Source organism: Bipolaris oryzae, assembly GCF_000523455.1.
Source record: "Bipolaris oryzae ATCC 44560 unplaced genomic scaffold scaffold_7, whole genome shotgun sequence".
Classification (NCBI taxonomy): Eukaryota; Fungi; Ascomycota; class Dothideomycetes; order Pleosporales; family Pleosporaceae; genus Bipolaris; species Bipolaris oryzae.
This window is the reverse complement of record NW_006911283.1, coordinates 73,213-87,170: the sequence shown is the minus strand read 5'-3', so window position 1 is coordinate 87,170 and position 13,958 is coordinate 73,213. Positions and strand designations below refer to the sequence as shown.

The 13,958-nt window shown below is 51.6% G+C and overlaps 6 protein-coding genes across 6 annotated transcripts; 4 read left to right on the top strand and 2 right to left on the bottom strand.

The window, feature by feature from the left end:
- Nucleotides 1–93: 93 nt before the first annotated feature.
- COCMIDRAFT_82589 (uncharacterized protein) lies at nucleotides 94–675 on the top strand (the record flags this gene model as incomplete). The annotated part of the gene is made up of 1 exon (XM_007685119.1): nucleotides 94–675. One exon carries the CDS (start codon nucleotides 94–96, stop codon nucleotides 673–675), a length of 582 nt encoding a protein of 193 aa, XP_007683309.1.
- Nucleotides 676–877: 202 nt separating this feature from the next.
- COCMIDRAFT_32485 (uncharacterized protein) lies at nucleotides 878–2,468 on the top strand (the record flags this gene model as incomplete). The annotated part of the gene is made up of 3 exons (XM_007685088.1): nucleotides 878–1,021; nucleotides 1,074–1,857; nucleotides 1,909–2,468. 3 exons carry the CDS (start codon nucleotides 878–880, stop codon nucleotides 2,466–2,468), a joined length of 1,488 nt encoding a protein of 495 aa, XP_007683278.1.
- Nucleotides 2,469–2,674: 206 nt separating this feature from the next.
- COCMIDRAFT_22259 (uncharacterized protein) lies at nucleotides 2,675–3,236 on the bottom strand (the record flags this gene model as incomplete). The annotated part of the gene is made up of 2 exons (XM_007685073.1): nucleotides 2,675–3,160; nucleotides 3,225–3,236. 2 exons carry the CDS (start codon nucleotides 3,234–3,236, stop codon nucleotides 2,675–2,677), a joined length of 498 nt encoding a protein of 165 aa, XP_007683263.1.
- Nucleotides 3,237–3,913: 677 nt separating this feature from the next.
- On the top strand, nucleotides 3,914–5,291 carry COCMIDRAFT_32483 (uncharacterized protein; the record flags this gene model as incomplete). The annotated part of the gene is made up of 3 exons (XM_007685087.1): nucleotides 3,914–3,991; nucleotides 4,116–5,000; nucleotides 5,043–5,291. 3 exons carry the CDS (start codon nucleotides 3,914–3,916, stop codon nucleotides 5,289–5,291), a joined length of 1,212 nt encoding a protein of 403 aa, XP_007683277.1.
- A 1,239-nt stretch (nucleotides 5,292–6,530) lies between these two features.
- Nucleotides 6,531–8,448, top strand: COCMIDRAFT_22257 (uncharacterized protein; the record flags this gene model as incomplete). The annotated part of the gene is made up of 2 exons (XM_007685072.1): nucleotides 6,531–6,635; nucleotides 6,688–8,448. 2 exons carry the CDS (start codon nucleotides 6,531–6,533, stop codon nucleotides 8,446–8,448), a joined length of 1,866 nt encoding a protein of 621 aa, XP_007683262.1.
- A 3,143-nt stretch (nucleotides 8,449–11,591) lies between these two features.
- On the bottom strand, nucleotides 11,592–13,958 carry COCMIDRAFT_32481 (uncharacterized protein; the record flags this gene model as incomplete). Its single annotated transcript, XM_007685086.1, has 2 exons — nucleotides 11,592–13,751; nucleotides 13,806–13,958. The coding sequence occupies 2 exons, from the start codon at nucleotides 13,956–13,958 to the stop codon at nucleotides 11,592–11,594; spliced, it is 2,313 nt and encodes a 770-aa protein (XP_007683276.1).

The window sequence follows — 13,958 nt, the reverse complement described above, 5'->3', positions numbered from 1 at the left end:
ATCGGCGTTATGATAAGAAGCAGGCACGTGCTGATATCGGACCTGCAGAAAGCTTTCCAAGCTCTGCACCGAGATCACACAGGTGCTCCAACAATGGCACCAAACGATGAAATCAATGCGCGGGCGAGATTCCTCCAAGAGGCTGCTCAGCTCCTTGCCGTCTCTTCTCCAACGGCAGCAGCATTTATTGGGAGGGCACACCACAAGTTTGTCGAAGATGCTGAGATCGAAATTCCAAGTAAAGAAGCCGATGCCTATCGACGCAGCATTTGCAACGCTTGTGGAAACATCATGATTCCAGGATGGTCATGCAAAGTCTCAAGTCACCTTCCCGGTGAAGGCCCTTCAAGGAAAGACAACAAAGGATCCAAGAAGCTACCACGGTTAGAGAAAAGTATCCGCTATACTTGCTTGATGTGCCATCGGGAGACAGTTCAAGCACTTCGACACAAAGCGCGCAGAAAGAATAATAAATCAGCACCCGTACTAGATGCAGCGCCCATTCCAACATCAAAAACACCGGCAAAAGAAGTCGACAACGCGCCCAAGACACTGAATGCTAGCAGCAAGCAAAGACAAAAGGCACGCAAAGGTGGCTTGCAGGCAATGCTCGACAAAAAGAAGTCGCAGAACTCGGCCAGTGGCGGCCTCGACCTTATGGATTTTGCCATGTGAACTCTGTAGGGCTGAGTAACCGCACCTTGCTAGCTGCTAGGATGCGCCGCGGCTTAGCGAACCCCCGCTATGTGACGCGGGGCGATTCAAAAAAATTCCAGCACCTTCGTCATCGGGACTTGCATAGTCACCTCACATAAACCAGCATTCACTCTCTTTCACCTTATTCTGCGAAAAAAAAAATCAAATACCCCATCTCAACATGGCACAGCACAAAAGTCTCGCAAAGGACCTCTTTGAGGACATGGGCCGCAAGGTCGAGGAGGCCAGCGCCCAGCCAGACACTGAAGATGGCAGCAAAGTTGTCGATGAAATTGAAAGTTTGTGCATGAACTGCCATGAAAATGTAAGTGTAGCTAGCGACAAGATTTTCATCTGACCAACTAACACTCTTCAAGGGAACTACTCGTTTGCTCCTCACCAGGATACCCTTCTTCCGCGAGATCGTCCTCATGTCCTTCTCATGCCCGCACTGCCATTTCAAAAACTCCGAGGTCCAGCCCGCTGGTGAGATACAACAGAAAGGAGTGCGCTTCTCCCTCAAGGTCGACAGCGCCGACGACCTCAACCGACAGGTTATCAAGAGCGACACAGCGATCTTTCGAATCGAGGATATCGATCTAGAGATTCCTCCAGGAAGGGGGCAACTGACCAACGTTGAAGGAATTCTTACCATGGTCGCACAAGACTTGGAGCAAAAGCAGGATGAAAGAAAGGAAGTAGTACCGGAGATTTACGAGCAGCTACAGGGTGTGATCAACACGATCAAGCAAATGGCCAGCGGAGAGAAATTGCCGTTCAAGGTGACGGTTGACGACCCTGCTGGCAACTCATCGATTGAGCCTCCAAGTGTACTCGCCGCGGGCAAATATTCTCGAAATGAGTATGCGCGAACTGCAGCACAGAACGAAGCGCTAGGCCTTGGAGACACCAGCGGCGAGGCGCCTGCCACAGAGATTCGACCAGAGTACCACGCTTCGCAAATGTACCCTGAGATGCCTTCGGCTCATCAGCCCATGGTGAACAACGTGGACGATGATGACATTCTGGAGAACCAAGTTTACTCGTTCCCTGCCAGTTGTCCTGGATGCACCAAGCCATGCACTACCAACATGAAGATGGTCAATATTCCTCACTTCAAGCAAGTAGTCTTGATGAGCACCGTGTGCGACCATTGCGGATGTAGGTTGGAACCTAAGAGATGCGACATGATCATTCGCTAACGTGCAGTAGACCGCAGCAATGAAGTTAAGACTGGTGGTGAAGTTCCTGAGAAGGGCCGTCTTATCACTGTCGCAGTCAATAACAAAGAAGATCTGTCGCGAGATATCCTCAAGGCTGAGTCGTGCGCCATGTCCTGCCCTGAACTCAACCTCAGTGTTGAGCCCGGCACACTTGGTGGCCGATTCACAACTATCGAAGGTCTCCTTACCCAAGTACGCGACGACTTGAGATCTTCGATTTTCGATGCTGGCGATGGCGGTGATTCAATGAACACGGAGACAAAACAGAAGTGGAACACCTTCTTCAACAGTCTCTCGGCAGCCATCAACGGCGACGACAAGTTCACCATTATCCTTAAGGACCCTCTTGCCAGCAGCTATGTCCAGAGCTTCACCGCACCAGAGCCAGATCCGCAAATTAAGGTCGAGGACTACGAGCGGACAGAGGAAGAGGAGGAGGATCTGGGTCTCAAGGACATGAAGACAGAGGGTTACGAAGAGCATGCGGCGACGAACGGTGCGACCACCAATGGCGAGACTACCAATGGCGAGACTACCAATGGCGCATAAGGGTTCGATCAATTCCACGTGCTGTAGATTTCCTTGACTCTTGTTGCAATGGGTCGGCGCTTCTGAAGATACCAGGGCCTCGCCAGCCCCGATGAATACAAAAAAAGTTTCCAAATCCCTAGTTTGATGGCCGGTGGTTGTGTTTGTGCGATACTCGTAGTGAGTGATGTTATCATGTGTGATGTTTCCGTTGCCTGACTTGTTGCTCAGCCTGCCAGAGGATTGGCATGTATGGTGACATTCTTAATCTCAATCCTTTCCTGTGGACGCGACTTCTTGTCCACCCGCACCTGCTCTATATCATCCAAGACCTCCCAGCCCTCCAGAACCTTGCCAAACACGGTATTCTTCCCATCCAGATGCGGGGCAGGCGCAAAAGTGATGAAGAACTGAGAACCGTTGGAGTTGGGACCCTTGTTGGCCATACTCAAGATTCCTCTGGCATTGTGTCTCAGTGCTGGCCTGATTTCGTCTTCGAAGAGCTGGTTCGGTGTGTCGAAGATGGAGGTCGAAGTCTTGGACTTGGGATCGGAGGCGGGCGAGCCAGTCTGAACCATGAATGAGGGAATCATGCGGTGGAAAGGCGATCCATTGTAGAAGCCAGACGCGCAGAGAGCGAGAAAGTTCTCTGCAGTTTTGGGGACGGTTTCGCAGAAGATTTCGAGTTTGATGTCGCCTTTGGTAGTATGTAGCTTGGCGCGGTCAGAAGGTTGTGTTCCGGAAAAAAGCATCAGGAAGAGATTGGCTGGAACTTACGGTAACGGACATGGCGGTGGTGGTAGTCGTGGTGTTGGGCAGAGGAAAGGATTGCGCGTGCAGATGGGTAAGTAGGAGCAGACGCGGCGAGGTTGGAGAGCTTACCATCTCCACCCTCGCCGCGGCTAGAACATGGTGCGTCAGCCCCATCACTACGTACACTGTTGCAATCGCCCTGCATTCGCTATCATCGCCATTGCCCTAGCCTTCTCGTGCCCCTGGTATATGCCCTGGTCTGGTGCTCCACTCTGTCATTAGGCGCGCCAGCTCTCTAAGCTCCCACTCCAGCTCCGCTCAACACAGCCAGAGCCCTACCCAGTCTTGGGACATAGTAACCCACTACAGGCTCCAGCCTGCCCGCGCACCCGCTCGCTCCATCTCGTATATTCCTCGCCTCCTCGCCGGTCGGCCCGCTGCGCACCCTCGGGCTCCCCTGCCGCCCGTCCAGAGAGACCCCGCTGGTTCAAGATTCGAGGCGTGCGCCTTACATTGCCCTAACCCCACACTCCCGCGACCCTCAAGGCTGCCTACCAGTAGCTCCAGCACATCCTCCCGCACAGCTACTTGGTCGCCCACTTTACTGCACCCTCGAGCGACCATATTCAACGCGAGGCCTGGGTGCTCAAAGGCCACGGTCACGCTCATGCAGCGCCAGCTGCGGTCCCAGGCTTGCGCTGTGAGATTCAAACATGTCGGCCTTTGTGCGCGTCTCAGGACCGCCAAACAGTAACTTTCTGATCGGCTATCCTGGAATATCTGCTACACTTGTACGTGCTCTTAGCCTGTTCTCCTCGTCATTGGACATCTGGCACTCCAATTTGCCCACCTGGAGCCGCTGCCCGGCGCGCAGCCCTTTCGCAACACTACTTGGCTAATGCTGACACTTTTCAGCCCCGAATAGAAGGCAAAGTCGAGATCCGCCCACTCGTTGGTATCTCGGCGCCCGTCAATGTCTCGCTCGTTACCATTGCCCTACACCGTCGTGAGACGATACACCCCTCCGCCGATTCGGCCGCCAGGAAGCATTTGGCCGCCCCGCGCAAGGAAATTACTGATATCGTGGGCAAGGAAATGCTCCTATACCGATGCTCGCCTGGGAAAGAGTATGAAAGCGTATTGTGCATGGACCTGCCCTTCGTCATCTTTATACCATACGGACGCGGTGGCGAGGAAGTAGCGCGGAGAGTCCCGCCTGCAAGCTTACAGTTACCGAGTCGCACGGCCGAGACATTCTACGAACTCGTCGTGACGGTTCAGCAAGGACCGCAGGAGCAGAAAAAATACCCGTTCGCAGTACCAATCCAACGATATGATACCCTCTCCACATTTGGCATGTACAATCGACCAGAGAGCGCAGAACGAGTGACGGATCACCTGGTCACCCTTGGAATAAGTTTGCCGCGTTGGAGTTATGGCCCGCTCGATCCGGTTTCCGTGTACATCAAGCTGAGTCCAAACCCGGACTGGCTGAACAAGGCGAAAAAGGTTACAATACAAAAGATTACCGTCGGGATAGATGAGGAGATTATTTTCAATCACGAAGGAGACGAACCGACACGCAAGGTGAAGACACTCGTGAAAACAACACAGGCAGTCGGAGTCAAGATGCCTGAAGCGGGCTATTTCACCAATCTTGGGCTCGTTTTCCCGGCAAAGGATTTACGAGATAATGCAGGAATAATACCCAGAGGACAGAAAGAATTTCCAATGTATGCTGTAAATGGCTTTACGACAACTGGCACGCTGTATAAGATTGAGTATTATCTTACGGTAAAGGTAAGCCGAGGCAGGTACACTCTGTTTTCAACTGCTCACCAGCCGCAGGCACAAATGTCATCAGCGCGAGATATTTTGCTCCGCCAGCCCATCGTTGTATGTCCATTTGATCATGCTGGCTGCAAACAAGAGATGGAAGCCATTGAACAAGCCGCCAAGGACGCCGCACATGTCGCACCTGAAAACCCTATGCTCCCTGCTAGCACTATCATTCGATCCAACGACCCTGAAGGCCTACGCGCTCTTGGTATTTCGATTGTAGGAGGTGTACGAAAACCATTGATTGAATGAAGAGCCACCACAAAAGGGTTGGAATTCAGAAAGGATATAGTTGTTTGTGGAAAGCCGTTTCACTCGATTAGCATACGCCTTGTGTGCAAGCATGGAGTTCACGGCGAATACCTTCCGTTTTATCACAACCCGGGCTTAGTGTTATCCTCTCTGCTTCAGCAACGGCTCTTTTGAAGCGGAAGCATTGTTGGATCCCTCCCGGCACCCACTCTCGAAACCTGGGAGTCCCCAGTCGTGCATAGCCATGTGCGGTACAAAGATACCATTGGGCGTACAGCACAAACTACAAGCAACGTTTGCTCCGACATAACCATGAGCCGTCTCAAACCGAAACCGCCACCGCATGCATTTGGTCTATTCGAGCATACGATCGGCGCAACGCCTTATACCCAGCGGCCTTGTACAATGTATAAGTCGAGTCCTTGAGTTTTTTTGTTTATATTTCTTTCGTCGGGCGTTTGGTGACAGAGGGTACGTGGGTGAATGGGACGGCCGCTTCAGCATTTTTGCCATTATGATACCTTCAGTTTCTTTCTCTTTTCAACGTTTAATCGTTATTTGTTCAGGTTGAAAGCGGGCAGGAGCCGGAGGGGAAGTTGAGTTGTATGAAGATTTGCAGGCCTGACGATGTGAGGAGTGGGGTTGTGTGAGGTGGAGAGCAAGAGGTGCTTGAGTGACAAGGTATATATTATGTGATGAGAGAAGCAAGAGAAGTTGAAGATAGTATTAACGCTACTGTATTTCACTCAGATCACACAGTATAATACTCTTTTTATCAGTTACCTACAACTCCTCCTTCGGACCCCCGATTTGTTCAATCATTCGTTTTCAGGGACCGAACTATAAACCATGCCTAATATCACAGCTGTAAACTTCTGTCGAACATGCACGTGAGATTGGGTAGACCAAGAACTAGTGGGGAATGTCGGCAGTGTGGCAAGAATGCCGCGGAGGTTTGTCATTCGAATCTTTTAGAAATGCAAGCTTATCGATAGGCTGGCGCGTTACGTGACCGCAAAGGGTCCTATTCTCCGCGACATCGGCTTCGGGCCAGGAATCCTTTGCATGTATTTGGCCTGCGTCCCTCTTTCCTTTTTGTTTTGCAACAGATATCCTCTTGCGCAGGCAGCTATCTTTCTTGTCTGTTCGCCTAACGGTCAAATTTATATTCTTTCTTGAATTACTGCAATATCCGACGCTTGCCACCCCTCGTTTCTCCCCGCCAATCTTTCGCGCACTATGAGTGCCATTCTTTCTGCAGATGACCTAAACGACTTCATATCGCCGGGTGTCGCGTGCATAAAACCTATTGAAACACTTCCTGTGCAGCAAGAAGAGACATCGGTAGGCTCCTTGTTTATATTGGTTCAGGGTCGGGCGCATACTAATCTGCTAGAATGCTTACGAAGTCACGACGGAAGAAAAGGCCGCTGCCTCGCAACCGCCACCACCCGCTTCGATATCGCTGACAGACTGTCTCGCTTGTTCAGGGTGTGTCACTAGCGCGGAAGCAGTGCTGGTCTCGTTGCAATCGCATACAGAAGTTCTAACGACGCTCGATAAATACCGATCGCTGCGCGCTCCATGGCAGGCACAAAACGGGACGAATGGCGCCGCAAACGGGTACAGGCATAACGGAACAAACGGCGCTGTAAGTAGGAGCCAGAATGAGACAGAGGGAAAGTTATTCGTCGCAAGCGTTTCACCGCAGACGCGCGCGAGCCTGGCAGCCGTTTTCAATGTTTCCGAAGTAGAGGCTGGGAACATGATCTCACAGCTTCTCAGCGGACCAAATGGATTGAGAACTGGCGGCGACAAAGGAAGTGACTTTACCTGGGTCATTGATACAAACGCCATGAGAGAGGCCTGTCTGGTAGCAGCAGCAGACGAGGTTACAAATGCGCTCTCACCCGCAACAGCAAAAGCGTCACCACAACCCGGCTCTGAAGGCGCAATTGATACCATACCAAAGGCACCTATCCTCACATCAGCATGTCCTGGATGGATATGCTATGCCGAAAAGACACACCCATACGTTCTGCCACACCTTTCGCGCCTCAAGTCACCGCAGGCGCTCACTGGCACGTTGGTAAAGTCTGTCCTCAGCGAACGCTACCACGTACATCCGTCGCAGATATGGCATCTAGCAATCATGCCTTGCTTTGACAAGAAGCTTGAAGCTAGTCGTGGCGAACTCACATCTGCTGCCTGGTTACCGAGCTACAACCAGTCCGAGGAGAAGATACGGGACACTGACTGCGTCATTACTGCTCGTGAACTGCTGCATCTTGCCGCCGTCCGTGGTATCAACTTTGCCAATCTTCCTCGGTCCCCACTTTCTCAATCAGATCGAATACCATTCCCCGATCCTAAACTGGATGCTTTCTTATTCCCTTCTTCATGCCGGAAGAATCAGAGTGTTGCCGCAGGACCCTCTGGAGGTTACCTATACCACATATTACAAACATATCAGGCACGAAATCCAGGGTCTTCAATATCAGTAGTAAGAGGTCGCAATGCCGATGTGGTGGAATACTCAGTGGTTCAAGGCTCAGAAACCATCATCAAGGCAGCACGATTCTACGGTTTCCGCAACATCCAAAACTTGGTACGAAGGCTGAAGCCAGCAAGAGCAAGCAGGCTGCCAGGTGGCAAGACGGGCATCAGTAGGAAACCAGGTGGAGCCGGAGCAGCAGGCGAAGGCGTAAAAGATTATGCATATGTCGAGGTCATGGCCTGCCCAGGCGGATGCACAAACGGAGGTGGACAGATCAAGGTGCAAGAGGTTGAAGAGGTTCGCGTCTACGAGGGCATACAGAAAGCAAATGACGATGCGCCCGTACCTAAGCCTGGTCCAAAGGAGCAAAAAGAGTGGTTGGCAAGAGTCGACGAAGCATACTTTTCGGGTACAGACTCGGAAGACGAAATGGGCAATGCCGCCAGTACAAATGGCCATGCCTCCAAGGATATTGTGGACGGGATATCGAGATCGCATATGAAGGATATGATGGCGCATTGGTCACATATTACAGGTGTTGATCAACAGAAGCTGATATATACGTCGTACATCAAGGTCGAAAGCGATGTAGGCAAGAAGAAGCAGAGCGATATGGAACGAGTGGCTGGACTGGCTGTCACGGCTGGTGGTGGGTGGTAGTTCTTCCTTTCCACTGTGATCAGCATAGACAGGCGTTCTATAGAATACGGGTTGGTGTTAGAGCATCTCGAGGGATCTACGAACTTACTCGCTTGCATTTAAGGAATGTTTATCTTGAATCTACAACAACAACAGTTCCTGGTTTAAGGACCATGAAGTATATGAAAACATCAGCATCTCTATTCCTCCACAACCAAGTGTGTGTGTGTCTGTAATAATAATCTGACTCGTCCCCAACTCTATCGCCCTTACCACCCCCAATATACTTTACTCACACATCACCACACATCTCCCGTCCGTCCGCTCCCTTCCCTCCCTCCCTTTCCTACGGCTACACTACACCCAAAACAACGGCCCGCAACCGCCCCATTCCGCACGCCACCCGCCCAAACACGCACACTCTTTTTTTCCTTTCCCTCTGACAACGATAACCCTGGATGCCCGGCTATTTCCCAGCACACACTGACTCGAGCGCATACACACGGACATCAACAGTGCACGGTTGCAATTCAGCAGGAGGCCACCTTTTGTCGCACCTTAGTGCACGAGCTTTTTTTTGGGGGCGTAAACTAACATGGGACTGGGGTGGGTATGTACAAGTTACATACAAGTCTAAATTCGGTAGGTACTCCAGGGAAGAAGGTAGGAGGAGGAGGGAGGGGGGAAGGGAAGTAGTAAACGTCATGGTTCAAGGTTTGTACAACTTGCATCATTGACCGGAACGTCGAGTAGGTCAAAGAGAGAAATAACCAGATTAGGACTAGCTTAGGTTTAACGATGGTTTAACACGCCGTATTGACACATCTTCATACGATTTATCATTCGTGAATGGGGAAAGAAACCAGAGTGATACGGACATCCAAGTTTGCTTGCTCAGCCCATTGTCTTGGACGAATGGAGTGTGATGCACAGCAGCTGAGTAAAGTGTGTAAACCAAAAAAAAGATAACCAGGGTACACACACACACATACCTACCGAACCAGCAAAGGGTCCTCCTTCTCTATCCTTTCGTCCCCATTAACCCCGGCCCCCCCTCCACCCCCCCAAAAAAGACCCTTCTTTTTTTCCAAAACCCCTCACACATACTTACGTACGTATGTACATAACCCGACCGTACCCGACTTACCGGCCATAACGTGCGTGCGTCTTACTGGACCCTCGGGCACCGCCTCATCCCTCGTATCCCCCGGGTAAGTAGATCCAAGAAAAGACCATACGGCAACGCCGTGGTTTCACACTGTTTTAGGAAAAAAAATCATATCCATGTAAACAGTTGTAAGTATTCGCCCTCTCACGTAGCAAAGCTAAGCTAGCTTAGTTTAGCTTGCCCGAGAGAGAGAGAGAGAGAGGGAGGGGGGGAAAGCACAGATGGATGAGTGCGAATAACGCCCAAAGGGTTGGTCGACTGACATGGTAGGGGTTTTTTTTGTCTCGGCCCAGAACGCATGAGATGTCAGCAATTTGGACCGGGGTAGTGGGCGAGAGGGAAGTTTGGGCTGGGATTTGGGTTCAGGATGGCGTGACGGGGCAGGACAGGGCAGGGCAGAGCAGGGTAGGGTAGGGTGAGCTTGGTGAGCATGGGAGGGGGAAGAAGGGTTGGGCTGGGACGGTCCGAAGGATGGTGCTTGGTAATGTGTGCATGTTTGTGTATAGATAAAGTAGGTAGGGGTAAAGAAAGGGCTAAACCAGATGGGTAGATAGATGCGGATAGAATGTTGCTAAACTAGAGTTGAGTGGAGGATGGGGATACATACGAGATATATGACAAGTATACAGGAGGAGATGGGTAGTTCTAGTGAATGGAGAAATCTACTTGTTCAAAAGGAAAGAAGGAATAGGAAAGGGCAGCTGGTGGTATCAAACTCCCCTTTCCACCCCATGTAGCCAAGGGAGGAGACAAAGAGAGGCCAAGGTACTAGGAGAAAAGGCCGAATAACATGGTACATACAAATATTTCTTTGTTTGTTTGTTTGCTGTATGTGAACTGGACTAAAAGCCATCCTGGGCTATAATACAAAATATACTATGTCCGTCCGTATTACAATATTACAAGGTTTTGAGTAGCCACTATCGGGCGAGGAAAGGGCGAGGAGAAAAAAGGACGCAAGAAAAAGGATGCAAAAAAACAAAGAGACGCTAGGAGATGACGAGAAAACGCAAGCAACAAGACAGTGTGTGTTGCATTTTTGTGAGATAGGACGCAAGGAGAAAGAGAAAGAGAGAGAGAGAGTCTGGGAGAGGGAAAATGTATGTAGAGGGAAGAAGGCAGTTGATCGCTCAAAGTTATTCTTTACAACAAACACCGACAACCCACCACTAACCCACCAACCAACCAACCAGTGTATGACCAAAGTTATTCCAAAGAAGTCCAATTTCCTTCTTTTCCCCTTCCCTCTCCCCATTTAACCAAACAAGGATATATAGTAAGAAGGTAATGTGTGATGTGAGGTACTCGCCAAATACACAAATTGGGGTATCCGCCAACGAAATGAAGCACAGTTAAAGGAAAAAAACACTCGGTCTAGTAAGGTATAATGAAAGAGGACGCTCTGCGCCGTTGCCTACTTGAACATGGCGCGGGCGTGCGCCGAAAAAAAAATAAACAGATTCCGAAACTGAAAAGCCAGGGCTCAACCCGACAAACCATGTTGCATGGGGAGCCACTGGCGTGTGCTATGTCCGCCAAATGTGCGAAGTCTCGATACTTTCCCCCAAAATAACACGATATTTGGGTACTGCCCACCAGATGTTGAAAGTAAGATGCCACCCGAGAAGATGATTGATAAAAGGAAATGTGTTGTGTTGTTACAGAACGAATGTGGAAATGAGGGTGAAAAGGGCAACTATTCCTGTTGCGAAAAAGGTCAAATGATGGTGGGGGCGCGAAGGACGATGGTGATGTGTTATGACGCCTATAACACCGTCCCAGAAGATGCGCTTGCTTTTGAGGGCTTTGTAGCGCATCGCGTCTGTGTCTATCTTTCTGTAATCGTGCACCGTTCCAGACGGGAGAGCTCAAGGTCGTAGGGTCGTATAGGAAGCGACAAGGAGCGGGTACGGTGACCCAAATTACAATTATACGGATGAAGGAACATGCAGCGAAGGCAAGGCGAAAGGAAGTACGGGTCCCGTACGGTTGGATATCATCGGTGTCGGGTTTGGGCAGCCATGAGGCTAGCCGCGACACTCGAAGCCCAATCCAGATCGCCATCGGATGGTGGTGTTGGCCACTTGGACACGGAGTCGTTGTCATTGGGGCGAGTCTTGGAAATGTCCATGGGCTTGCTGGGGGTCGCGTACGCCGACTGTCCAAAACCGACGCTGTTTCGGTTTGACGACGGTGAGGGTGTCAGGTAAGATGCAGCAGGGCCAGACTTTTCGTTGTCCAGCTTTTTCGTAGCCTTGTGGGTTGATGCGAGGACCTCGCTGAGGAGCTCCTCTTCTTCGTTTGGTGTCTCGTACCGATTGGATGGGTTGGACTTGTTTTGAAGCGCACGACGTGTCCTGCTCGAGACAGGAGCACCGCCACTCGTCTCTCCGTTTCGTGGCTCAGGTCCATGTGGGACCGAGTGGTGGCGCTTAAGCATGGGATTCGATGCAACGCGCCCGCTCTTTATTGAGCCAGCCTGTTGGGAATGGGCTTCCACGCTATCTCTTACATGCTGCAACGCCTTGTCTAACTCAGAAAAGTCCGAGGTCGAGGCTGACGGGGCTGGAGCTGGTGACTGCTCCATGATCAAAGACTGCCTAGCGCTGCTGCTGGCAGTGGCCCAGGGTGCACATCCGGCGTTGGCCTCAATGTCATCCGAGTTCGGCGACATCGGGGTTTGGTACCGACCTGACAGGCGTCGAGCGCGCTTCCTGAGGTGTGAGAAGAAACCTTCCTTGTGTCCACTGACAGGAGAAGCAACGTCGGAGTGACCATTCAGTGCCCGCTCGGCCTCTTGGCGGTGCACGTCTGCGTAGTGATTGCCGTGTGAAGCAACAGACAGCTGGCGACCAATCTTCTTTGCAGCCAGCTCTTCGTTGTTGGCACGAACATTGGCTTGTGCAGTCACCTCGGCAGAAAGCGGTGAGATTGGCTTAATCGAAGGCAGAATGGGGATAGGCGCGCCATTGTTGGAAACCCCGTTTGTCCACGTAGCTCGCTTAGTGGCATTGGGACGTTGCTTAGTCGACCCACTCGCATCACCAGAACTGGCTTGTGCAGGTGATAGGGGGGGCTTCACAGTGCTGTGCTGAGGCACTGCTGGGGCACTCTCGCGAGCGACCAACGATCGGCGGAGCCATGAGGATGTCTTTGATGTGAGCTTAGGTGAGGCCTCAGGCGAGTCTTTTCCAGAGAGTTCAGAGCCCTTGCGGCCCAACAGTCGAGACGATGAAGACTTGAGCCGTAGGGGATCAACGGCATCCTGAAAGTATTCATGCTCGAGAGCTTGTCGGGATGTAGGCCTAGCTCGGGGATCCCATAGGAGACACCATGTGACAAACTGGGCCAAACTAGCTGGCCATTGTGGCGAGGGAAGGATCGTGTCGAGCGAGTGCGGTGCCATCTTGGGAAAAGAGAAGCCTAGCTTCTGTGCCAACTTGACTCCGTCCTTCCACTCACCACCGCCAACTCGCTGACCGTTCTTGTTGACCCAGCTTCCGGGACTGCCCATGATCTCGCAAACTCTCCATACCTGATCGACCTCGTTTCCACCAGGGAACAGCGGCTTCAATGTAGCAATCTCAACAGCCATAGCGCCAACGGCCCAAATATCGACTGGTGCTGAGTAGTGGCCGGCGCGCAATAGGACCTCGGGAGCGCGGTACCACCGGGTCGAAACATAAGTAGTGTAAGGAAGCTTGGAGTGGGTTTCCCTGGCGAGTCCAAAGTCGGCAATCTTAATCGTGTATACTGGTGGCGTCGATGGCGGTGTCATCATGGCGGAGTAGCGACGGAAGGGGTGCGATGTGTCGTTTTGCTGCGATGTGGAAACGAGGATGTTCTCTGGCTTGATGTCACGGTGGAAGAACTCGCGGTCGTGAATGTGTTCCAGTCCGGACATGATCTGAAAGAGGATGCTCTTCACGCTGTGTGCATCCATGGGCTTGTGCTCGCGGGCCTTCATGAGCTGGTACAGATTACCATCCATGAACTCCATGGCAATGTGGAGCCTACGGGTGTAAGGATCCAGGAAAATGTCCAGGGCTGGTACCAGGTGAGGGTGTGGTGGTAGTGATCGCAGGAAGATGACTTCTCGTAGCTCTAAGCAGCTTGAGAATGAATCAAATGTCTTCTTCATGGTCTTGATGGCCACCTGGAAAGCGCGTCAGTCTGTGGGTCAATGTCACTGTTGTCATCGTGTACTTACTAGTGTGCCGCGGCGGGCAATGTGAGAGCCAGCAGTTCGGACGCGGGCAAGTGCGACACTGCCGAAGCTGCCGTCACCAATCTCCTTCATCACTTCATACCTCTCTTCGAGGGATGCCCAGCCGTGAGGCTGGACTTGTGACTCTGGATGCAT